At 39.9% G+C, this 27,688-nt stretch overlaps 1 protein-coding gene across 7 annotated transcripts in view; it reads right to left on the bottom strand.

The window, feature by feature from the left end:
- Positions 1-27,688, bottom strand: part of FIG4 (FIG4 phosphoinositide 5-phosphatase) — a 128,944-nt gene that overhangs the window by 6,376 nt on the left and 94,880 nt on the right. For all 7 annotated transcript variants that reach the window (XM_073022404.1, XM_008007375.3, XM_073022403.1 and 4 more), the window contains exons 20-22: positions 27,272-27,467; positions 26,176-26,258; positions 22,928-23,014 (exon numbers count right to left, since the gene is read on the bottom strand). In XM_073022404.1, coding sequence (XP_072878505.1) covers positions 22,928-23,014; positions 26,176-26,258; positions 27,272-27,467 — 366 coding nt within the window. The remainder of the gene's footprint in view (positions 1-22,927; positions 23,015-26,175; positions 26,259-27,271; positions 27,468-27,688) is intronic.

Here is a 27,688-nt window from a genome sequence, read left to right as displayed (position 1 = left end):
CATCTGAGCAGGGTACCTTTACAATTGTTGCCTAGTGGGATGAGGTCACTAGTGAGGACAAATAGGAGTTGTATGTTTCCCATACTCCTCCTTTCTGAGTGAGAGTTTTAATTTTCCTTTGCCACCACAGTATACTGGGAGTAGAGAGGCAGTCTTTATTTACAGGTCACTAGGTGGTAAGAAGCAGTATCTGGACCTGATGAAGAGAGCTGCACATACCCAGAGATCCCAGACTTTGAATGGGATGCAGAAATTTACAAGGGACGGAGTGGGTCCTACTTATAGCAAGAAGAGTATGCATGGGTAACCGGGAAGCTAGAGGGCAGATGGCGATACATGACATAGATGAGGCTCCTCACCATCCACTGCATTCCCCATCTAGTGTGCAGCAGCAGAAAAGCAAAAACGAATATCCCAGGATCCCTTGCAATTCAGGTTCAAAATGCAATTTAGGTTCTACCTACGACTTGTACTCAAGTGCTTTGATTTGGAACTGGGTCATATGGAAAGCAGCAAGATGCAGGGTATGTGTTTTGCAGATTAGTGGCATAGGTGATGTGCTCTTGAGTTGGGTACTGTGGTAATGGCTTTTTGAATACAGTAGTTCCCCCTTATCCTTCACGGATAGGTTCCAAGCCCCCCAATGGATGCTGGAAACTGCAGACAGCACCAACCCTCATATATTCTGTTTTCCTATACATACATACCTATGACATGGTAATTTATAAATAAGGCACAGTAAGAGATTAACAGCATACCTAATATAATAGAACATGTATGACAATATTCTGTAATAAAAGTTATGTGAGGCCAGGTGCGGTGGCTCATGCCTGTAATCCCAGCACTTTGGGAGACCAAGGTAGGCAGATCACCTGAGGCTGGGAGTTCGAGACCAGCGTGACCAACATGGAGAAATCCCATCTCTATTAAAAATACAAAATTAGCCAGGCATGGTGGTGCATGCCTGTAATCCCAGCTACTTGGGAGACTGAGGCAGGAGAAATGCTTGAACCCAGGAGGCAGAGGTTGTGGTGAGCCAAGATAGTGCCATTGTACTCCAGCCTGGGCAACAAGAGCGAAACTCTAACGAAAAAAAAAGAAAAGAAAAGAAAAGAAAAAAAAAGTTACGTGAATAGGGTCTCCATCACTCAAAATGTCTTATTGTTCTGTACTTCAGGTAATTGAAACTGCAGAAAGAGAAGCTGTGGATAAAGGAGGACTACTGTATAGCTGAGGTGGCTGGTTTTGGAGCCAGCAGCTGCTGTGATAGCTTCCTGATGAAGGCAGAAACAGCAGCTCCTCTGATGGTTTGCCATATGGTTTTGGGAGTCATTTGTGGAAGTCTGGTCTAGAGTCTACTTCTTCAGCTCTCCAGTGATCTGGAAACTACCTAAAATCCTATAATAAATCACTTTCTGTTTCATTTACGTAGAGCAGATTATGCTTTCTGCAACTGAACCCTGGCCAGCACAGTCAGCTAACTGGTAAAGAAATCCAGCGCCAGCCCTCTTATTTTAACCAGGAGCAAGCTCCCATGCCCCCAAGAGACCCCTGTTCCTAGATGGTTCTGGCAGAGAATGAACTCTTTCAGCAGCTGGGCACATGTATGTTTGCTCCTCAAGGAGAGAGAAAGGACAGTCTGCCACAGGCACATATATGAGTGGCAATGGTGGTACTTTTTATGTTTTAGCCTTTGCCGTTGATATTTCGTGTTGGTCCAGGTATAGTAGAACTATACTCTTTTTTTTTTTTTTACACACTCTCTGAGAGCTGTAAAATAAAAAGGCCATTTGTATTTTAAAAATAACTTTTGGTTTTAGAGAAATAAAGCATGATGATTTTCTGACCTGAAATAGGTAAAATGCTTCCAATTCAGAATGCAATTTATAAACAGCACAATTTCCCTCCCATTTGCAGGACATACTGTCTACCTTAGTATTAAAGAAGTGCAGTTTTTCTCTGTTTCAGCTGCGTTTATTATCACAAACATTGGAGAAGCATTCACCAATATATGGCGGCATTGTTTGTAGGCTCTAACTCAAACATTTCGGCTGTTGTTTAATGAGAGAGGGCTTGGCTCTGAGCCACAGGCAACATGGACTGGTTCTCCTGCACAGTACTGGGTCTGCTCTGAAAGGGCTTTTCTGCCAACAAAGGACAGGTGGCACATCAAGCACACAACAGCTGTTCTCAAAGGGCAAAGGATGTAACTGCTCCTCCCAGAGTCATCCTTTCTCCCTGCCTGGATGCAGGGCCAGACGCTTCCTCTGCACAACTGGTCATCCATCAGACGTTTATAAGTGACCTTTTGGAGGGATCAGTCCCTTCTGTCCTCACATTTCCTAGAACAGAAGCAGCGGTGGCCACTCCTGCTGTCACTCCTGGAAACTCAGACCAATGAATTGCAGTAATGGTGTGTGTCTTATCTCCCACATGGAGGTGATGACGCCCTACTTAGGTTCTTCATGTCCGTTCTGATAGTCCCATCTTTTCCTGGTTATTGATAAAGAGTCACCATTGACTTTGTCATGTCACATCATTACATTTCTTGTGACTTCCATCTTTTTTCTAATAAACTTTTAATTTTAGACCCACATTAGATTTACAGAATTACTGTGTAGAAGACAGAGAGTTCCTATGTATTCCATGTTGTTTAATGAGAGAGGGCTTGGCTCTGAGCCACAGGCAACAAGGACTGGGTATCCCGCACAGCACTGGGTCTGTGCAGGATACAATTTCCTGTCTTATTAATACCTTCTTCCATTAGTATGGTACATTTGCTATACTTAATGATCTGATAGTGATACATGATTATTACCTACAGTCCATACTTGGTTTTTACCTAATGTCCTTTTACTGTCCCAGGATCCCATTTGGGACACATTACATTTAGTCATCATGTCTCCTTAGGCTCCTCTGGGCAGTGACAGTCTCAGGCTTTACTTGTTTTTGACGACCTTCACGGTTTTAAGGGATGCTTAACCTGCATCTTTTCAGTTTTCCTAAGAATCACAGAAAACTGTCTTTTGGAAGAAGGTATCAGTAGGATCATGAGCCTCCAAAACAAGACCTAGGTGTCCTGAGGTTGCAGACGGATGAAGTCAGGGGTGCTCTGTCCAGTGGATGTCCCACTGGCTACCAAGGACATTCCTGTGAAGGATCCAGCAGAGCAGCTCTCCAGCCTGGCTGTTACATTCAAATGGAGAATTGTACAAAGTACAGATTTCCAGGCTTTGGCCCAAGTGTACTGGATTAGAATCTCTAGCAATGGGGCCTTGGATTCTGTATTTTTTATCCTTTAAAAAATAATAATGCTAATTATTTTTAATACTGGCAATTATAAAGAAAACATGGCCTATAATCTGTTAGTATTATTAATATAAATAAAAGTATAAATGTGGAAAATTTAAACAGTAGTCAAAAGTCCAAAATGAAAACTGAGTGTCCCCCATAATCTAAACATGCTCTAGGAACACTCTGGTTGCTCCCTATTTTTATTTATTTATTTATTTATTTGCTTTGGAATTTGTTTGCTTTGGAATTTGCATTTCAACAAGCTTCCTAAAATATGTCAGTGTAACTGGAAAACTGGAACCCACTACTACAGAAAAAATGAAAAATTCAGCTGTTGGGGAGCACAAGGTTCCTCTCAGTGCTGACGGCCCTTATGTGATCATAAAGCCGTGCTCTTCCCCTTCTCCACTGCACAGGACAGTCGTAGAGCCCTCAGATGGGCAGACATCTGCATGGAGAGCAGCCTGTGACAGCCTGGGGGATGCTGGCACCAAGCAGCATGAGGAGGACACTCTCATTAAGGGAGGGGGGGCAGCCTGGACTGGGGAGGAAGAGCCCAGGCAAGGGAAGGCCATCCCTCCAGAGGACAGATCCAGTGTAGGGAGTGAGAACCTGGATGCGGAGAGGAGAGTATGCATGTGGATGCAGCCTGAGGAGGTATGTCAGAGCCCAAGCAGGGAGAGGCAGGCATGGGAGTCCACATGCAGTGGTGGCCTGGGGCCCACAGGGAGGAAGAGGGCATCCCTGTGGGCGGGTGTCTCCATGAGTGGAGTCAGAGCCTGAATGGAGGGTGTTCATGTGGGGGAAGGGTGGATGCAGTGGTAATGGCCAACTGGTTATGTATGGGGGGATAAATCAAACAAATATAACAAGGGTAATGGGAGTCCAGTTTCCTAACTGTTGGAGAAGGCAGTTACTAGCAAGAACAGGGAAAAGGCTAGAATAAACCCTAGATACCCCACAGTTAGAAGAATCAGTATGAACTTATGGATTTAAATATATATTTAGCTGCATTTTAATTATTAAAATATTTGATATAATACATAAAACAGATATGCATGTATATACTTACATATACATTTTCACATATATGTACATGTACACATAAATTTGTGAATGTGTTTTCAGTGGGCCTGGGGGCAGTGACACTCTAATGGCAACAGGTACACCTAATGCTCAGATCTTGGCTTTAATGTCATTTTCCACTAAAAATAATCAGGGATCCTTAGAGAAATGACTGGTTTCAGGGCTGGGACAGACAAAGGACATGATGAGCCTAGAACATCTTGTGCCAGAAATCAAAGACGTATTCAAAGGGTGATGAGGACATATCCAAAGAACACAGGAGCCAGGCTGAGGAGACTCTGGTGAAATCTGGAACACTCTGAGCTTCACAACAAATAATGTCAGTAACAAACTATATCCCATTGAATACACAGGAAGTTACGATCTCATAGTAAAAAAAACAATGAAAAAAATGAAAATGTGATGAAGGATTTTCAGTTTCAAAGTACCTTCCATAAAATATTTATTAATTAAAAGAACAAAGCAACTTTAAGTAGAAAAGCTCAGAAGATATTGCTTACTCAAAGGATAAAAAAAAAAATCATTAGGCCAGGCACTGTGGCTCAAGCCTGTAATCCCAGCACTTTGGAAGGCTGAGGCAGAAGGGTCACTTGAGCCTGGGAGTTCAAGATCAGCCTGGGCAACACAGTGAGACCCCCATCTCCACAAAAAAAAAAAAAAAAAAAAAAAAAAAGATTAAAAAATTAGCTGGGTGTGGTGGAACATGCCTGTGGGCCCGGCTATTTGGGAAGTTGAGGTGGGAGGATTGCTTGAGCCCGGCAGGTCAAGGTTCCATGATCATACTACTGCACTCCAGCCTGGGCTACAGAGCGAGACACTGTCTTTAAATAAATAAACATCATCAGTAATGGCACATACTGAAATTGTGTGCTCATGATAGGACGCAATAAAAAGAACTCACCATCACTTCTGTGATATTTCTGTCTGTATTTGTTATGTACCTTAAGCCAGTATTTATTATGTCACAGTTTCCGGAGGTCAGGGATCTGAGAGTGGCTTATTTTAATAGTTCTGGTTCCAGGGGTCCCATGAGGGTGTGGTCAATCTGTTGATTACAGCTACTGTCAACTCAAGGCTTAACGGAGGCTGGAGAATCCTGTTCCAAGTTGTCTCACTTGGTTCCCAACTAGTGGGAAATTGAGGCTCCAATTTCCCACTAGTTGTTGGCTGGACACAACAGTTCCTTATGGGCCTATCCATATAGCTGCTTACAACACGGAAGCTTGTTTCCCAGAGCAAGTGATCCAAGAGATAACTTTCACAACCTAATCACTTCTGCTGTATGCTCGTGGTCACAAAGACCAATCCTGGTACAACGTGGGAGGAGATTACATGAGGATATGAATAACAGGAGGTGTGGCCAACTTGAAGCTTAGCTACCACACTGTTATCCCCTGATTTATAAGCTGAAGATAATCATAAACCCAAATCAATGCCTATTCTATAAAATAACTGGCCTGCATTCTTCAGCGTGGCAAGGTCATAAAAATCAAGGAAGAGTGGAGAACTGTACCAGAATGAAAAAGGCTAAAGAGATGTGACAACTAAATGCAACATCAGATGCTGGACTGGATCCTTTTGCAATTAGGGACATTTTTGGGAGTACTGGCAAAAACTTGAATGGGTTTCGAGGATTAGAAAGTTGCAGCGTACTGAGGTTAATTTCCTGATTTTCCTGATTGTATTGTGATTTTCTAGGAGAATATTCTTATGTATAAAAATACCCAAAAAAGTGGTAGGGAGAGAGAGGATATCAGGCCTGAAACTCACTCTCAAATGATTGGTAGTGGGGAGGGAATGGTCTCTTGTTTTGTAATGGTAACTTTTAGATAAGCTTGAGATTTTCAATTTAAAAATGTATATAAATTAAAAGGACCTACAAGAGAAATTTAAAATTGTCTAGGTTAAAATATTAGATAGAATTATATGAAACTGCTATTTTTGTAGCTAAAAATATAAATATTAGTGATTTCATACGGTACCATTTAACATGAGAAAATTACAACAAACTAATCAACACCAAAGATAATGAAATTCTAGATTTACATAAGAATACAAAATGATTCTGTGCCCTTTCGAGGATCTCTCTCCTGTAGTTACTCACCCTGTCCAGTGCCCAGCATCTGTCTCTGCCAACAGCATACAGAGAATCTGCTGTGTAACGCCTGTCTGAGGAATGATCCTTCCTCAAGTTCATATTCCCCTCCAGAAACTGTCCTATTCCTCTGTACCTTTTTATAGTAACATTTTTTGAAAGAATGGCTTCTACTCCTGATGTCCTCTTTCCATTTTTTCCTGAATTCATTCCAAGTGGGCTTCCAAGGTTACCACCCATAGAAACTCTCTCACCAGGGTCATTAATAACTAATAACCATTTTTCTGTATTCTACACTGCTGCCCATTTTCCTTCTTGAAACACTTTTTTCTCTTAGCTCCCATGAAACCAACTCCACTTGAGTTTCCTCCTGTTTCCCTCTTTGCTTATATCCTAGTCCACTACAATTCAGAAAGGATCCACGGTCATCTTTTAGAGATGTAAATCAAAGATGCAGCTCTCTACTTAAAACCCTCTGGATGGTTTCAGAGTAACAGCTAAGCTCCTGTGAGAGGTTCCCTGAGATCTGGTCCCTACCTATGCCTCACTCCATCCCATAGCACATGCCTCTGTGCCTTTGACCCAAGCTTCCGCTTGCATATTAGTCCATTTTTACACTGCTATGAAGAACTGCCTGAGATTGAGTGATTTACAAAGGAAAGGGGTTTGCATGACTCACAGTTCAGCATGGCCAGAGAGGCCTCAGGAAATTTACAATCACGGAAAAGGGGAACAAGGCACCTTCTTCACAAGGTGACAGGAAGGAGAAGTGACAAGCGAAGGGAAAGAGCTCCTTATAAAACCATCAGATATCGAGAGAACTCACTCACTATCATGAGAACAGCACGGGGAAAATCCACTCCCATGATTCAATTACCTCCACCTGGTCTCTCCCTTCACCCATGGGGATTATAATTCAAGATGAGAACTGAGCAGGGACACAAAGCCTAACCATATCAGCTTGCTTCTCAAACATGCCAAGTTTATTCCTGCCCTGGTCTTTTGTGTATGTTCTCTCTGCTTCAAACACTCTTCCCCAGTCATCTCATGTAGACTGCTCTTCTTCATTAAGTTCTCAGCTTAAACATTAACTTCTCAGAGAGAACTTTCCTCTAAGCCTAATTTAAAACAGCTCCTGACCTGTACCTGCTCCAATCACTCTCTCGCATTCCCCTGCTTTGTATTCTTCAGGGCATTTACCCTAATATGAAACCGTCTTACTTATGTATTTATTAGGTCAATACCAGTCTGCCTACCCTAAAACAGAAGGGCCCTGGGGAACCTTGTCAGTCTTGTTCTTTACTGTGTCCCCAGTGACTAGAACAGTGTCGGACACATAGTAGGTGCTTAGGTATTTGGTGAATAAATGAATCACCTACTTTCTGTTTCAAGCTGTTAATGATTCCAACTATTAGATGACTTGTGGCTATGATAATAATTATAGATTCTTTAAAGGACCTCTATTCCAATCATCTTGTCCAACCTCAAACCAAATGAAGATGCTCTCCATCACATTGCTGGTAGAAGGTCATCTGCCTCTGCTTGAGTACTCGCAGTAATGGAGACCCAGGACTTTCGATTATGGGATGTTTACAGGCCATTGTCGATAGCTCTGGTTGTTAGAAAGATGTTCTCTTCAGCACTCTAAATCTTCCTCCCTATATGTTCCACTTATTGGTCCCTGAAGCAACTCAAAAAGCCCTGCTTCACTTGACAGTGATTCAAATGTTACTTGCGGGAATGATCACACGATTCCTAATTCTCTTCTCTGAGATAAATACTCCCAGTTATCTCAACACTGCACGTGACATGAAAAATTATCCAACACTGCACATGAGAAAGGTCTGTGAAATTTTACCAGCTTGGTTTTTTAAAAAATAAAACCTTTCTAAGCATCTTATCTGTGAACTACAACACAAGAGTGTCCTTGGATATTCCGAGAATGTGGTCTCATTTCTCACAGCTGTCTTTCTGTTCTCTTAACAGCCTGGTTCTCTGCATCATACTCTTTCTGATACTGAGGGAACTGGGACAACTATAGACAGCCAGGCCTATATCTTTCCTGGGACAAAGCTTACCTTTTTCAGCATGTATTTTTCTACGTTTTCATTTCTAAACCAATTTTATATTTAGTAAGATGAGGGAAAACTTGGACTGCTCACGAATAAGCTTTGTGGCAAGGACTCTTTGCTGAGGGCACTAAACAACTTATTGCATGAGGATTCCATAAGTGAACACACAGTTTGGATCTTACTTCCCATTGGGCTTTGAATGTGTGTGCAGCACAGGAGGAAGAACGTCTGCCATGGCTAAACAGGCAGCATTTTAGTGATGATTTGTACCCTTCACGTGACGTAGACAACTGAGTGTGCATACAATAAATATTATTGAATGAAGCAGTGAGCAAGGGAATAAATGAACCAATTAACCAGATGATCCCAGAACTAATGCTGTAGCCCAAGCACCAGCAAGGCAGCCACGATCTGGACAGGCAAGGCATGCCTTACAGCTCAGCAGTGGAAGGCATGGGATCAGATCCCACGGCGCCTGATTCTCTGGCCTAGAATTCTTTCCACGGATTTATGCTACCTCTCTTTTTGGGCACCTGTGCAAATGAATTTCCAGTTAACTGGATAAGTACAAAGAATTTTGTTTTTAATAACCAAGTCACCGATCAACTTCCCTACATCCATATACCCTCAATGAGTATTCTAAGCCAATCACCATCAGCTCATAGCCTGGCAGTAACGTACTTAGGGGTTAGCATATGACCCAATCCTGGATATTTGGGCATGAGAAATTTGCTGAGTAGGTTCTGGGACTCCTTGCTCCTAAGGAGGAGACACAAAGTCAGGGTTTCCCTTCTTCCCTGGGCACTACTGTGTCTTATTGTGGCACCTGGAACTGCTGCAGCCATCTTGCTACCAGTCTGAGGATGGGGCAACACTGAGAATGGGGCAGCAGAGAGATGGAAAAACCTGCACATTTCATGATCACACGAAGCCCCTGAATCCACCAACTCTGGAGCTTGCCCATCTGCAATCTTTCAGGGAAGTAAGATAATAAATTATCTTACGGTTTAAACCAGTTGAGTTAGAGGTTCTGTTAGTTGGAACTGAAAGCATCCTAAGAAGTTCAGACCAGTTTTTGATAGAACCCTTTAAAAAGAGAACATCTGCTGCCCGCATTCCTTAAAAAATAGTAAATCATAGGAAATAACATTCCTTTAACCAGTCACAGATATCATTCTGCTGGCAAATACCAAGCAAGGCTATAACATAATAATGTCCCTGGTTGCCTTAGTAATGCATATTGACATAAATAATCAAATACTCTATGCAAACAAGTTCTCAAACTTTTCAGTCTCAGAATCCCTTCACACGCTTAAAAGCATTACTGAAGACTCCAATTAGCTTTGGTTAATATGGATGATATCTAGTGATATTTACCATATAAGACATTAAGACAGAAGTTTAAAAAATCTTTATTAAAATAACAAACCCAATACATGACAGCATAAACAACTTCTTAATGAAAAACAACTATATTTTTAAAACAAAAAAATTAGTGGCAAAAGAAGCAATGTTTCATAGTTTGCGAATCTTTTCTATATCTGGCTTAACAGAAGACAACTGGATTCTCAAATCTGCTTCTGCAAAATCTGTCACAATATACATTGTTCTGGTTGGAGTGTATGAAGAAAATAGGGCCTCCCAGGGACACGCGGTTGGAAAAGGAAACAGTGTAAGCCTTCAAATACTGTTATTTGATACTACAAGAAAATCTGACAAATTTCTTAAACGTTAGTTTCAATGTAGAACTGAAACTATCAATGAACTTCTCATACTCTCTTATCCATTGATGCATGCCACACTTGGAATGAATGCTTTTTACCCATGCATGAGTTTTAACAGCATGTATTGGTCACTTGGAAAATACTGGTTCACCCAGATATGATGATCTTCTAAATGGTAACATATCTCATTACACATCAAAAAATCACATTTGTTAAGATTGCTACTGATCTCATAAAAAAATCTTAAGTATTGTTCATGGTGGTAGATACACGTTTTCAAAAATTCTGATTTTCACTTAAAAGATCTAACTTCATCATTGGTAACAAATACTTTAAACTGTTTTTCTTGAAGTGACAAGCTTACTTTGTTCATTTTTGAGAAAGTGTCTGTCAAATATCCAAGCCCAAAGAAACACAGTTTGTCTGTCAGTCGTTATTTCAATTGGTGTTCGGTGAAAAAAAGCAATGAGTTCATGGTGGTAGATACACGTTTTCAAAAATTCTGATTTTCACTTAAAAGATCTAACTTCATCATTGGTAACAAATACTTTAAACTGTTTTTCTTGAAGTGACAAGCTTACTTTGTTCATTTTTGAGAAAGTGTCTGTCAAATATCCAAGCCCAAAGAAACACAGTTTGTCTGTCAGTCGTTATTTCAATTGGTGTTCGGTGAAAAAAAGCAATGAGTTAGCTCACAAAAAAAAAAGCAATGAGGCCGGGCGCGGTGGCTCAAGCCTGTAATCCCAGCACTTTGGGAGGCCGAGACGGGCGGATCACGAGGTCAGAAGATCGAGACCATCCTGGCTAACATGGTGAAACCCCGTCTCTACTAAAAAATACAAAAAACTAGCCGGGCGAGGTGGCAGGCGCCTGTAGTCCCAGCTACTCGGGAGGCTGAGGCAGGAGAATGACGTGAACGTGAACCCGGGAGGCGGAGCTTGCAGTGAGCTGAGATCCGGCCACTGCACTCCAACCCGGGCGACAGAGCGAGACTCTGTCTCAAAAAAAAAAAAAAAAAAAAAAAAAAAAAAAAAGCAATGAGTTAGCTCACAACTTAGACAATCACCACACAAGTCCTTTTCCTCAAGACAACCATAGTACTTTGAAATACAAGTTTTATGATAAGCAAGAAATGCTTTATGCATATTTTCCGTTTTATCACAAAGAATACTAAAAAGACATGCATTCAAGTGTTGATAATTTTTACTGCTTTGTCAAGACTTAATAAAACTGGCATTTTTTTCTTTTTCTCTCTCTCTTTTTTTTTTTTTTGCTGTGAGTGTGTAAGAGTGAAGAAAATAATGATCACCAATACACTTTGGTGCCACTGCCTTGCTATCACAGACCCAACGAAAGGGTCTTGGAACCAGGGCCTGCAGACCACATTTTGAGGACCCTTGCTTTATGTTTTCTATCTTTTCCCTCTTCTTCCTTTGGTGACAAGTTGCTAGCCATTTGCTCACATGGATATTTGCTACTCTCTCCATGCTTCCTGTGGGTGCTCCTCCACTTTTAGCTGAACCCAGTAGGTGCCCAGGTTAGGTAAATTCCAGATGCCTGGCTCAGCAGATTGTGTTATTGGACTTCCTGTCTGAGTCCCAAAGAAATGAATTTGAATGCCAGCTTTACTACTTAAAAGTAACTCTGATCTGCTCTGTTCAGAACAGAGGGCTCAGAAATAACACCACACATCTACAACCAGCTGATCTTTGACAAACCTGACAAAACAAGCAATGGGAAAGGATTCCGTATTTAATAAATGGTGTTGGGAAAACTGACTAGTCATATGCAGAAAACTGAAACTGGACCCCTTTCTTACATCTTATACAAAAATTAACTCCAGACGGATTAAAGACTTAAACGTAAGATTTACAACCATAAAAATCCTAGAAGAAAACCTAGGCAATACCATTCAGGACACAGGCATGGGCAAACACTTCAGGACTAAAACACCAAAAGCAATAGCAACAAAAGCCAAAATAGACAAATGGGATCTAATTTAACTAAAGAGCTTCTGCACAGCAAAATAAATGATCGTCAGAGTGAACAGGTAACCTACAGAATGGGAGAAAATTTTTGCAATCTATCCATCTAACAAAGGTCTAATATCCAGAATCTACAAGGAACTTAAACAAATTTACAAGAAAAAAACAAACAAAAAAAATGGGAGAAGGATATGAATAGACACTTCTCAAAAGAAGATATTTATGCGGCCAACAAATACATAAAAAAGCTCATCATCACTGGACATTACAGAAACGCAAATCAAAACCACAATGAGATACCATCTCATGCCAGTTAGAATGGTGATCATTTAAAAGTCAGAAAACAACAGATGCTGGAGAGGATGTGGAGAAATAAGAACGCTTTTACACTGTTGGTGGGAGTGTAAATTACTTTGACCATTGTGGAAGACAGTGTGGCAATTCCTCAAGAATCTAGAACAAGAAATACCATTTGACCCAGCAATCCCATTATTGGGTATATACCCAAAGGATTATAAATCATTCTACTGTAAAGACACATGCACATGTATGTTTATTGTGACACTATTCACAATAGCAAAGACTTGGAACCAACCCAAATGCCCATCAATGATAGACTGGATAAAGAAAATGTGGCACATATACACCATGGAATACCAGAAAGCCATAAAAAAGGATGAGTTCACGTCCTTTGTAGAGACATGGGTGATGCTGGAAACCATCATTCTCAGCAAACTAACACAGGAACAGAAAACCAAACATTGCATATTCTCACTCACAAGTGGGAGTTGAACAACGAGAACACATGGACACAGGGAGGGCCTGTGGGGCGGCTGGGGGCTAAGGGAGGGATAGCATTAAGAGAAAGACTTAATGTAGATGACAGGTTGATGGGTACAGCAAACCAGCATGGCACATGTATACTTACGTAACAAACCTACATATTCTGCACATGTATCCCAGAACTTAAAGTATAATTTAAAAAAAAAAAAAATGAACTACTGACCCTCTCCAGGACTCTTCTTATAAAATCAGAGGAGGGAATCGGATGATCTCTAATCATCTTCCAGTTCTCAAATTTCATAGTCCTAATACACTAAACATGCACGTGCAAACACACACACACTCGCGTGTGCACACGTGTGCACATTATGGGACATCCTGAAAATGCCATATTGCACCTCTCCACACAAGTCTGATTATCCCTTTGTATCTCCAGAAGTCATTATAGAGGGGTTTTGGGAATAAATAAGTATGTGAATAATTCAGATTACACCAGTTGAGTTTCTTATTATGGGACTGCAGGGAAACATATCCAAGGTTCCAGGTAAAAAAACAAAAATTAAAGGTTAAACAATAAATCTAATAAACTAAATTTAATCACCTATATGACTTATAAACAAACTAGTAACTGATTCTGTTATAGCATGACAAAGTCTAAGAGTTGAAACTGTTCAAAACAAGTAAAAGCAAAATCTTTAGGTCAATAGGAATAAAAATGAACAGATAAGAGTGTGCAAAACAAAGTTACTGGCCTAAGAAGCTTCAATATAATTTTATGTAGAGTTGTCAAAAGCCATCTAAAATTATATTTTTTTGTTCTTTTTCTATCTGTTAAACATTTACTGATGCTTCTGAGATTATCAGAACAATTTTCCTAGCTCTATTCTATTATCAAAAATAAATGTATTTGAGCACACTAACTCTATTTACTTTTGTATGTTCAAATCACATGATAAATGAGATACCAGTTTAGCTATTTATGTTTTGAAATAAACCTAAAAGAATTTTATTTTAAAAAACTAATACATTTCTCTGACGTATAATGCTTAAAAAGCATGAATTGATTTTATGTTGACATTAATACATTTTTAACATAAAGAGTAAAATAAAATTGTTAAGAAAGTCAAGAGAGTCTCAATTACTTTTCTATTCTGAATAAGGACAGGATACATTTTATTCAGACATTTCAGGATTTAATTAGGATTCTGGTGACATCACACATATGGAATAGAAACTGTGACCCTTTAGTAACGGATGTAAAACCATCTTATAAAGAGTGTTTTTGCAAGTTAACAGAAAGTGGGTTTGAGAGGCAAGGTTTTTAAGAATACACAAATTTCTACTCTTTCCAAGTAAGATCAAACCACAATAGTTTTCTAAAATCATAGGATTCTAAAAGTAAGTTAAACATAAAAACAAAGCAAATCCTTTTTTAGAGCTTCATGTATTTGGAAACAATAGGCAAATGCAAATCAGGAAATCATGGTTCTCTTCTAGTTCTGTTGATCAAGGGACTTCAAGAGCTAATTACCTATGGAAGGAAATTGTCTCATCAAGAGCTTCAGACATTTGGTAGCAGTAGGGAATCTAAAATCAGAAAACCATAGTCCATTTTAGCCTGTCCTTCTAATACAATGTGTAACTTAACTAATAAGGACGGCAGTAGTTTGCCAGTTGGGAAAATCAAGAGATGTCTGCCCAGAACTCTGAGCTGCTACACCTAAAACTGAAAATAAACCATAGTAAAATAAAAACTTACAAATACTTATCATTTGCCTTGCCATTTGCTCCAATTTGTTAACCCTAGCATCTCTCCCTCACAATTACTGCACAAAATTCCTACAAGAGTTAAAATTGTTGAATGCCAAATATTCCTCATTCATAATTTAATGTTATTAGTATCATGGTAGGGACTGGGGACATAAAGACAGATAGGCCTTGCCCTCAAGAACTCAAAGTCTCTTTAGATTAGTTTTAGATTAACAATACCACATAGTGGGTTCCATTTAACAAGGACTTTCTGTTCCCATAAAATTGGGAGGGATAACAGAAAGATGTTTATAAAACATGAGCAGATCTTTAATCATGAAAATAGAATGCAACTGATTTCCAAAGTATGATTTCTCAAATTTCTTCATAAGACCCTAAGGAAAATAATAATATCAAAATACTTAACATGGAAAATTACTTACATAATATTAAAAGATCCATTGGCAAATTTTAAACACAATTTGGACTTAATGGAGTTTGTACTTTTTAAGGTTCTGAGTAACACGCAAAGGGCAGTGTGACTATATTTCAACACAAAATTGAAATGCGTTTTCTTGTATTTCAGCCAAAAGTTTATCTTAACTGAAAAGACTTCTAGTATATGCTTAGAGAAGACAAGGGCTATAAATACATCGTACCTGGACACTCATCTTCGTTGTACAAAAGGAATGGTTGTCAGGAAGCCATGGTGACACAGCACAAGGCTCAATAATCACTCCATCTGCCCCAAATCCTCCCACTCACCTTCCATACACAAAACTGATGATAATTTGGTAAACTAACAAAATAATGAAAGGTTAAACCACTAAAAAATGTGGTTCTGGTACACAGAGCAAGGAAAACCAATGAGTAATACTCCTCATATGACCACATTAGATATCTAAATCTGCTCCCCCAGATTAACCTGGCTCATGTAAAAGGTAAGAGTGTCTTATGAGACAAGAATACATTTAAAAACCATAAAGTCTTCATCTCTATCAGTAGTTAAAGAATGTTTTCCCTTTAATCTGACATGAATCCTTAGAAAATGTTTAAACACAAATGTTAAATAATCTATTTAACTTGGGCTCCTTTAGTTTAGAGAAAGTTAAAGAAATTTAACTTACTTGCTTTTTAAATCAAGAGCCGAAAAAATCTAAATTATTGAATCTCTCTAATGTAAAACCTCTTGAGGCTCAAACATATCTTAGGTTTCCCATTATTGTCTGAAACTCACCACCTTAGCTCCCAAACTTGCCCTTGTTGTATATTTGCTATCCTGGCAACTTGCCACTCTAGCTGGTCAATCAAGCTATAAAACCCCTGGTCTCTCAAATATTCCTGAAACCTAATCCACTAACAAGTTTTTGAGAAGACTTATAGATTCTACCTTTGTAAAAGAATACCCCATCTCTATTTCAACTGCCAACAGCAGACTCCAATCACTTTCTTGTCCTGATGTTTTCCAACAGATAGGTTGTTTATCGCCCTTCCTCTAATCCACTCTCCACACTACTTCCAGAGTGACCTTTCTAAAATGCAAATGTAAGCCTATCGCTCCCCCGTTTAGAACACAGATTTTAGGATAAGAGCAATACTCTCTCCCTTAGTATCTCTTCCTGATCTTGTTTCTACCTGTCCCTTGGATTAAACACTGAACTATGCATGGGTCTGCAAAAGTGGTACAACAGGACCACCTCCCCATGTGAAGGGGGTACTTAAGCTCTGACATGAGCCCGTGAAAGCTGTCGTACATGACATGCTTTGTACTCACCAAAATAAAATGGGCAATACATTAAATTGTGAAAAAAACAAAACAAAACAAAACAAAACAAAAACAAAAACAAAAAAATACCCAGTCGTTTTAGATACCGTAAGTTAGAAACATGAGCACCCATAACTAAATTTCATTTGTCATTCCATACATGCTAAAAACATTCAGGATAGCCCTCCCCCCAAATTTTTACAAATTCACTTTGTTCTAATATATTTTTCTTGTTTAACAAGAACAGATGCTATTGTAGATAGTATTCAAATGAAGAGGCATTCACTTTTCTCAGTTGGTCCTTTATTTGTCTGATGGCTTTTTCATTTTGACTTTCAGCTGGGGACTTCTTACTATTTTCTTCCCTCACATGCTTATCCCAGCTCCCAGTTCAATGGAAATAATGGAAGCCTATTTTCCAAGGCCTGCATTTATTTTATCCACTATGGATGTACGACAGAAACCACTCACTCCTCTTCTCTTTTTGTAATTATCCCCAACAGGAGTCATTCACATGTCTTTCACTCATTCAACAAACAGTAAGTGCCTAGATGCCAGGAACAGAGCTAAGTTTTCTAATTCTTGTGGTTCCAGAAAAGATGCATTCATATAAATCCAAACTGTGAAGTCACCCACAGTAAGAAATACATGTTGCATGGCAAACTGGTACACACATGCTAAATTTTTGCACAGAAACATAAGTTTCATGAAACAAGACTCACTCATAATATGTGCCTTGTGGTCATACTTTAAATTGTATTCAGTTCAGTGCTATTTCATTTCACTGCACAAGCCTACTAAATTAATTTCATGACTAATTTTCAGAATTGTCCGAAAAACACTGACCTAGAATATGTATGACAGGAACTTGTGTTTGGGAGTAATTACTGTACATTTTTTAGAGCTATAAATACCCTGGAGGGGATACGGAAAGGATAGTGAGGGAGAAAGAACAAAAGCAAAAGGCAGGCAAAAATACATGGGGAGTGGAGAAAGGTAATTAGAAACAGAAAAGATATCTGGAAAAAGTCAAAGATGGATAAGGGAAAAGAGAAAAGAAAGCAAATGTCAGGATGAAAGAGGAAGAAAGCCTATCTTGGTAATTTCTGGAGTGAGAGGAGAGGTCATATTCCAGTTTCCTTGGGCTGAGGAGCTCTTATCACTTATTATCTCCACCGGTGGAGGGAATTAGCTGATTAATCATTGATCACTGCCTCTGAGCTGCTCTAATCCTTAAACGTTTAAAGACTGTATTCCAGGTGCTTGGAAAAGATAACAAGAATTATCCATTAAGGGGGAAATACTTATTCAGTTTGCTGCACAGAGACCACAGCAGTATCTACAAAGTTCCAGGTGAAATCAAGGAGGTGGAGGTCCGGGGTGTGACTTGTATGTGAAGAATGTGTTATTGAAAATTAACATCATGAAAAGTAAATGAAGTTGAGTTAATCATGGCCATTGGGTCATGCTCATCTCATCAGTGTGAAGAAGGGCTCTAATTCTGTGTAACAGCATGCTCTGGTTTATAAAACACTTGCTCTGGTAGAAGCCTACACCAAGGGCCATAAACCCAAACTTGAAGTACCACTTTTTATGAGAGATTCTTAGGGGATAAATGCAACCATATGGTCCTAAAACTGTAAGCGCACTTGTTATTATTATTATTATTATTATTATTATTATTATTATTTGAGATGGAGTCTCACTCTGCAGCCCAGGCTGGAGTGCAGTGGCATGATCTCGGCTCACTGGAACCTCCACCTCCTGGGTTCAAGCAATTCTCCAGCCTCAGCTTCCTGAGTAGCTGGGATTATAGGTGCCTGCCATCATGCCTGGCTAATTTTTGTATTTTTAGTAGAGATGGAGTTTCACCATACTGGTCAGGCTGGTCTCGAACTTCTAACCTCAGGTGATCCGCCCGCCTCAGCCTCCCAAAGTGCTGGGATTACAGGTATGAACCACCATGCCTGGTCAAGCACACTTGTTTACCCTGCATTACATGTCAGTTTATCCTGAGCTGGAAGAATCCTAAAATACACAGTATTTATACAAACTCTGTGTTATATTTTGAACTATTTCTTAGAGGTGATTTTTAAATGAGACATATTCCTGGAATAGGTGAACCACAGAAAAGCAAGCACTAATGATATGTGTTCATGCCTTTTTAACCTACCACTGATTGGCATTTGTTGCTTAGTTAAAATCTCTCAAGAACTGGTAGGAGTGTAAAACGAGAACATGTTGGTCTTGCATGAATATAGTGAATCACTGCCTGGCCCCACAGCACCCGCCCGCCAGGCACAGCAAGTCCTGCCACTCTAGTCCTTCTCACCTGGCATTTGGTCACAGGTGCAGTAGAGGCAGACTAAAGGGGAAAAAATGCTAATAACTTGGTGTGTTTGCTTTTTCTTTTTCTCTCAGAAGGCAGCAGGGAAACAAAGAAACAGGAGGGGCAAAGGGTTTACAAGGAAGAAACACAATAGAGAAAGAACTAAAAAGTGTTCAAGGATGCCCCCTTGAAAACCAGTGGGACATGGAGGGAGCATTCTAGGGATGCTCATGGGGCCTCAGCCAGGCCCTGATGGTCATGGGTGTGATTGGGGGTGAGAGTCAGTGCATTTCAGTAAATATTTACTGAGCACTCAATTTAAATTACTGTTCTAGAGACACAAAGATGAGTTGCCCTCTAAAAATATACCACCTCGTAGGATTATAGCAACCCTAAATATCAGCAACACGGATCCAGTGATGGCTAAACAACCTCCATGTGATGTTACCAAATGAGTCAAGCAAAGTATGCTTGCCCAGGAAACTTAAGTGTGTCTACATCAGGGACAGTATGTTAGGTACTGAGGAAAGAATTAAGGTATGTTCTCCCTAAGTATCTTTTAAAACTCAAGATCAACAGAGCAGAAATATTAGAATTTCTGAATATTTCTGAATATAGAGGTGTCTACAAATCCAGGTCATGTCAGATGCCCAAAATGAGGTCTGTCAATGCTAATAATCCAGCATTGCTACCCCCGTGATTGGAAAGCAGCTGGTAACAACAGGCACTGGTAGCTTAGTGATGGAGATCATGGGCTCTGGAGCCATCCTGTGTAGGTTTAAATCCTGGTTCCTCTACTTGCTAGCTGTATGATCTTGGGCAAGTTACATAACTTCTCTGTGCCTCAGTGTCCCCATTTGTAAAATGGAGATGATAATAAGATCTACTTCACAGGGTTATTGTGAGAACTTAGAACAGGCTATGGTACACAGAACAGTGCCCATCACACAGTGTGTTCAGTCAATGTTGGCTGATGCCATTTCTCCCTGATCACCACCCCTATACTCAGGGAGGGGTTATGACTCACAGGGAGGAGTCACACTCACACAAACTACAGCTTAGGGTGTTTGGGCTGACAGTACAGACATTGACCAGTTTGGGGTTTAACATCCACTTCTAAGCAATGTCCTGCAAGACCGTGGTTGAAAGCGTCCAGCTGTCCATCCATGTTTCTGCATGCTCATTTCAAGAGCCCCTGTTCCACTGCTTCTTGCCAATTATTTACTGTCAATATTTTTTACATTTGGTGTTATAAATACTTCATATTTAGAAAAGAAAAAAACAGTTTCTTCACAATTTCAAGAAAAACTGGTAAGATGAACTATCCAGATATGGGTAGATGCGTATGTGCATGAACTTAAACTTATTACGACTCTTAAATATACTAGAAAACAAAACATAGCAAGAGGAGAATGTCAAGAATCCCAAATAAATGCAATTTCTCTTGGTTGTGGCATAGCTTTAGAAATCTAAAAATGAATAGTCAACATTTTAAGAACCTGGCTAGAAAGCACGTCCCTGTGCACACGTGCGTGCACACACACACACACACATCCCGCAAAACACCAAAAACACTCTTGGGCAGTTGCCATGACAACATAATGCTGAGCTACCAAGCTCTTTGTTATCTTGCTGAAAATGCTGTATAAAAACACCCTTATGACAGATTCTTTACTAATTAAGTGGAAAAGGTTAAAGAATTCTAGACCCATGTGGTTTTCATCTATACTAGGACTCAAAGGCAAATACGAAATATTTTAAGAAAAAGAATGTGAAAGTAGTAACCATAAGATGAATTACAGATCAAATCAGAAATAATGTTGAAGAAAACAGTGGGGAATGTTTTGCTTTTATTTTGTATGCTATGTTCATTTCATCATCTCCTCTTAAGTTGTATCATATTATTTTAATGAAATAATCACTTTGTATAATACTATTTGGTTAATAGAATCTCTTACTAGTACATTTAAAAAGTTTCCTTCCTTGGCCATATCTATGTCAATTCATTTGAGAGCCCACAGTTCCATATGCTAAATAGTTATAACAAAACAAAGTGGTCTCTAAATTAATAGGGGCTTATATACCAAACAAAAAAAAAAGACGAAAAAAAGAAAAAATAATGTTGGGGAGAGAAAGAAGGATAAACAGCGTTTTTGAAGGCTGTGATAAAATACGGTCTGGAGTTCTTTCCACTTCTCTGATTAGCCATCTCTGTTTCCCTTGTAGGTTTTTCTATGTCTCTGTCTCAGACATTAGACCCAGATCCCTGCCAAGATCAGCTGTAGAATTTTCTCACTGTAGTCTCGCTTCCTAGGCAGTCCCATCCTTAACTGGTGACTTTCTTTATGACTCATGAGCATTTACATCCCCAGCCCAGGTTCTCTTCTGAGTTCCAGATTGGTTAATCCAACTGCCTCCTAAACTTCTTCACTTTGATGCTACATTAAAGGCAAACCAGTCCTCTTGCAGTGCTCCTGACCTCAGTGAATGGCAGCTTTGAATGGTCCTAACACAGACATACTCAATACCTATGTGTCGAATGAGTAGGTGAATGAATGAATAAATCAATCAAAACTGTTACACAAACCAAAAAACCTAAGGGTCATCCTTAATAACACCCTCTTGCTCCCCATTCTCTGAGTCAGGATCTAAGTTCTGTCCATTTCACCACTAAGATTATTTTCCAGATCCATCCCATTCTCAAAATCCCCACAGCCACTACTCTCTAAAAGGCTTTTGCTGGATTACTGTAACAGTAATTACTATGAGCCATTACTAATAGTAATTACTGTGAGCCATCAATTAAGAACCCGCAGATGTGAGATACAGAGAAGTTAAGCAATCGATACCTATACAAATAAACAATTAATTGATCAAACTGATCAAACTGATTTAAGAAAAAGGAAGAGAACATTTACTAAATGTCAAGTGTATGCCAGACACTGATCTAGATGCCTCACATATACTACCTCACTGAACTTCCACAGTGAATTTTTTTTGGAGATGGAGTCTCGCTCTGTCACGCAAGCTGGAGTGCAGTGGCGCAATCTCGGCTCACTGCAACCTCCGCCTCCCGAGTTCAAGCAATTCTCCTGTCTCCGCCTCCCAAGTAGCTGGAATTACAGGCACGCACCACCATGCCCGGACAATTTTTGTATTTTAAGTGGCCACAGGGTTTCATGATGTCGGCCAGGCTGGTCTCGAACACCTGACCTAAGGTGATCCACCCGCCTCAACTTCCCAAAGTGCTGGGATTACAGGCGTGAGCTACCGTGCCCTGCCCACCATGACCCATTTTATGGAAGCAACTCAACTGAGCATATGGCATCAGAGGGGCCTCTTCTGGTCACAACCCTTTGCTTTGTTAGGTCCCAACAAGCAGTCAGTAACGATGACTATGAAGAGGATGATGACGGTGATCACAACTATTTGAGAACGTATTCTAGACACTACTCTAAGCACTTTGTGTGCATTATTTCATTTGAGTTTCATCACTGTCTTACAAAGTAGGTGCTATTATTCCCTTTTGCAGATGAGGAAACTGAACCACATAGCAGTTAAGTTATTTGCTCAAGGTAAAAAACTGGGAAGTACTATGATTTGAACATAGTTCTGTTTATTTAAGATTTCACAAAACAACTGTTTAACTTATAGCAAGTTATTAGAACTGATGGGGATATATAGCTAGAAGAGACAAATCCATCCATATCCTCAAAGGTCTTGTATTAAACTTGAGCATGTCTCCAGGATCGGACCTGTTTCACCATCCCACTTCTACCCAGTGGAGGGCAGAGTTCATGGTCGGAAACCTCCACCAATGCCAAACCCACCTCCAAAGATGCATTTCAGGACCATTAGGGCTGCCAACCTCTTCCCTATCCCTCAGAGACCCAGTTTTCCTCCAGTAAGGTACCACAAGCAGATACTTTGGTGCTTATACTAATTTGGTGACAAGAGTGAATCTTTTTCTTAAAAAGTCTTTAAAGAAAGCCCTATGAGTGGTGTGAATACAAAGATTTCTTTAAAGATCTAATCTAGTACTTACAGTTTTATAACTCCATCTGAGCACCTGGAACAGGGCTGCTGGCTATTCTTGTCTTGTTTATGTTGACTCTGCCCCAGCTGAACAAATCTACAAATTACAATGGATAAGAGTAAGCTAAAGAAGGGAGTACTTGCAATTAATTCAGTAGATCACACAAAATGGTGTAAGCTTTCAAATGACAGTAGTATGCTCATTTCAGAAAAGCACCTAAGAGTACTGTAAGTAACATAAGACTGCCTGATTTTAAAGTGGGCTTGTTAAAAGTAGGAAAAGGGATTCTGCTTAAAATGTAAGTCATAACCATGGATAAAAGAATGAAATCAAAAGTGCATGCCATTGAACTTCTATTAATTTAAACATGGTGCAGAACTTGAGCAGAAATGTTCCTGAAGCCAGGAAGATGATCTCGCAGAGCCTCACACATCTAAGGGTGACATGTATCTAATGCGTGACATGCAGGAAGCATGGGGAAGCATGCAGTATGGTGCTGGCAGTGAGACAAGTGACATGGAATTCCTTTCCATTTTTTTAACTATTAAAAAATATTTTCTTTGAAGACTACGAAAAAGTTTACCATTTGTTTTTCATTAGCTTTTTAAAAGGTCAAGAAAGTGTTACAGAAACTACCAATTACTGTATCATTACAGTGCTACTGAAAAACTTTCAAACAGCTTACTTTTATCTAACTTTTATCTTCAGCAAGTAAAAAATGTTGATCCATTTTTTGGGAAGAATGCCACATAGTACTGATTATTTGTACAGAACTTCAAACTTCCCAAATCAGGTGTACAATCACTGCCAGAGTTTTCTAAAAACTGGCAAGTGTATGAAGCTTTGAGGAAGTAAGTAGAAAGCTTTCAGGTCTGGTCAAATAGCAAACCAAAGACACTAGAAAAGGTGAGGGAAAAGGAAGACATAGACAGCGGGGCTCAGCAATTACCATAAAACTACAAAACCGAGAAATCCTTAGGAGTCCAAAGGTGGGCAAGGCCTAATATAGGAAAAACAGGCAGAAGAATGGGGAAGCTGGAAGACAGGCTGCAGAAACCACTTCTAGCTGTGTGGTATCCCTTCTCCACAGTGTTCTGTGGTAGGCCAGGTGGGAGCTGTTACATGCAAGCCAGGCTAGGTCACTGTCTACTACGCGCACAAACATAGCCAGCCAACTGAGTGCAGAAATGGGGTGGCACGGGCACCTGCCAATTCAGTGCAGAACTACCTGGACTCTAGCCCTGCCCTGAAACTCTCCCCTTGGGATCAGAGGAGGCACTAAGAAAGCTCCAGAGCCTAGCTGAGCCAAAAGTGGGTGCCAATTGGTCCCTCAAAATCCCCTGGTCACCCTCTGGCACAGTTACCCCACAGATACTGATGGAGGGAGGATTCCTCTGCCTACTGCAATGCCCATGGTAGATGGAGAGGGGAGATGTTCCAGGGCAGGCAAGGCAGGGAGGGAGAAGCCCAGTAAGGAGAGTGTGCCCACAGGAAGGGGTACTCACAGGGAAAGAATTGGTCAGTCCCCTGTTTCTCCCCTTCCCCCAAGGTCTGCATCATAAGCAGAGGCAGCTGATTATGATCAAGAGAACAAAAAGGAGGGAACAACCTAAAACCCCATGGTACCCAGAAACACAGGCTATGACTCCCGGATAAGGCACTAAATGGCTCTGCTTGCTGCGCTGCTAGCCTATAAAAGGGGATAAAATCTTTTTAATCTACTACAGAATTGTCTGAAGAACAAACAAAAGAGTGTAAAGTGTTATATAATGAAAGGAGGTATTATCTTCAGAATATCAAACACAGAATTTTATTCTAGGACATGGGTTCCTCCCTCCCCTGAAGTAACCCCTTCAATCCTTGGCATATACACTCATGCCCTCTGCAATAAACAAAGTCATATTACTCAGTCACTAACTTCAGATAATTCATTCTTCAGGCAACATGGTTTGTAAAGGCCCACTTCAACTACCACAGAGTCTGGCTACAGAGTTCTGACAGCCATGATGAATAAGTACTGTGTGTTTGTGTGTCAGAGTCAGGAGGGTGTGGCTGTGCTCTGATGACTAAATTGGCTTCCAGTCAGTGACGCATATTCAAAAGAGTGCAAGTTACAGGAGCTGCTTTGGCAGTCAGGAAATGCTGTGCATTTTATATTTTATAGAGTAGTTTTTATTAATTGAAACGAAAAGCTGACAATATCTAATTCAATGGATTCTGTAAATGAAATGCCCCCATTTAAAAATAACTGAAGGTCAGTGCTCATTTTATATTACACAATTTACATTTTACACACACATTTACAAATTTTTATAAGTGGAACTGTATTCATATGCAATAACCAAGTCTTCTAAATTCATGTATTAAGCTGAGAAGGTGTTTGCAATGTTCTCATCAGGCTCATGGGGATTTCTGAGTGAAGGATTCTTTTGAGAATCTGCTATCCTCTCAAAAGGACACACATACACACGAAAATATGCACACGATTTCAGAGAATGCCTTATGGGTATCCCCTCCTTTCAACTAGATTTTCCTAATAAAGGCCTATAACACTGTGAATTAGCACCTTATTATTACTGTTTTCTTTTTCCTCCTCGGTCACCACTCCCACCAGCATCTAGGACCTCAAGTGATGCAAGGTCCTCATTTGTTAACATCTCAGATTTATTTTGTGAGAAGGGACTTTGACCTTGAGGATTTAAAAATGCAGGAATGTACTGGTACTTTGGTTTGTAGTTTACATATGAGCAGTGCAGATAACTGCATGCATCATAAATTTTTATCATTGAGGGGCAGAGTCTCAGGCATTTAGCACTTTAACCCCATATATAAATCAAAGTTTCACAATTTGACCGCCTCAATGCTGAAACTGCATTTTAAGTGGAATTCATTTTCTTCTGTATTGTTGACTATTTTCATTTCTTAGAAGTTATACTAGGCTGGGTGCAGTGGCTCACACCTGTAATCTTAGCACTTTGGGAGGCTGAGGTGGGCGGATTGCCTGAGCTCAGGAGTTTAAGGCTAGCTTGTGCAATACAGTGAAACCCCGTCTCTACTAAAATACAAAACATTAGCCAGGCATAGCGGCGTGCATCTGTAATCCCAGCTACTCGGGAGCAGAGATCATACCCCTGCACTCCAGCCTGGGTGACAGAGCGAGACTCTGTCTCCAAATTAGAAAAAAAGTTATAGTAGTTAGAAATTACTGTAATTATAAATATTCATTTTTCTTTAATCTCTACATGAAAATGTCTCACCTTGAATAAATGGAGAAATCTTCTTCTGAGAGGCCATCCGAGAGGTTAATTCCATATAGCTCCTTCATGGGTTGGACCACATTCTGGGGTTTAAAAAAAAAAAAAAAAAAAAAGAACCAGGAAGAATTTTTAGACATCTAGCATATCAAAAATTTCCAAAAGAAAATGAAACTGTGAATTTTTCCACAAAAGCAATCACAATGTTTCTTTAACCTGTTCATTAAACTTCTTAGTTAATGGTTTTAAAAAAATTTGATTTCCATTTCTGCTAAAAATAGTTCTAGGATTTAAAAAAGCTGTTAAATAATTACTAGCTGTTTTTGTATAATGCAGGAGTTGGCAACCTAATCCTGTAAAAGGCCAGATAGCAAATATTTTAAAAACTTTTTTGCGTATGCTGCCTCTGTTGCGAATACTTAGCTCTGCTGTTATAGTGCAAAAGTAGTCACATACAATAAGTAAACAAACAGGCATGGCTGGATTCCAATGTAATTTTATTTACAAAAAAAAGGCATCAGGCTGGATTTGGCCAATACATCACAGTTTGCCAACTCCAGGAATATGGGTTCAGCTCTTTGTATTAACATGTTTTTATCTGCCTTATCTATTTCTAAATTAGTTTTGGATATTTCTAGAAATCAAATTTCTCCAAAGCTAGAGTTGGTCCTTTTGTTGCTTATTTCTATTTGTTTCCCCCTAACCTATCAGTAATATTGAATTGAACAGGATGAATTTCCCATTGGGGCCATTCAAAGATTGTGAAGGTATGTCTAAATCCTGTGATCCAGCGATGTGCCCAGTAAGAGAATAAATGGACCTCAAGTGTATGGGCTGATCAAAGAGGGCCAGTATTCACTTGAAAATTCTAAAAGGATAAGAAATTCACCATTACACATGCAAGCAAAAATACCAATTTTATTTTGAAATGAAATAAAATCATGCCTATGCTAAATGTATTCATCTTATGCAGTGCCTCAAACACAACAGTGAGATAATGTGACATTTTCTTGCTCTCAGCCTTTTAACTGAAAGTGGAGTTGTAAAGATCATTTTCCAGGGCCTCAGGCTGGATCCCACAAGCTTCCCTCCTCCGCACCTCGGTCACTTTGGCACTGTCTCCTGCGTCCGTCATCTTCACGGGAGTGGAGCGCTGAGACACAGAGCCCTCCTCTTCCCGATCAGTCCCAGAGTCATCCTCAGAGCTGCTGGACACAGCCTCCTCGCTGGGGGGCGGCGGGGCACTGGCTGCCGTTTTCCGCTGTAATACAGCTTCTTCTCTATTGCTTTTGTTTCTTTTAAAAGAATAATATGGATGTGAAGCATCTTTAAACTAACCCTCAACACCCACTGTCTATCACTCTATCCCAAAGCCTTAGGCCTAGTGAAGCATAAGAAAATGACTGCGACACTAGTTTCTGGATTCAGGTTGTGCAACAGGGAAAAGGTTCATATTTCTCCATGTCCATGTACTGACCTTATATGAATATAAGCCGTGTTATAAAATCAAAAGATA

The sequence above is a fragment of the Chlorocebus sabaeus genome, chromosome 13, assembly GCF_047675955.1.
Source record: "Chlorocebus sabaeus isolate Y175 chromosome 13, mChlSab1.0.hap1, whole genome shotgun sequence".
Classification (NCBI taxonomy): Eukaryota; Metazoa; Chordata; class Mammalia; order Primates; family Cercopithecidae; genus Chlorocebus; species Chlorocebus sabaeus.
This window is presented reverse-complemented; position numbering and strand designations above follow the sequence as displayed.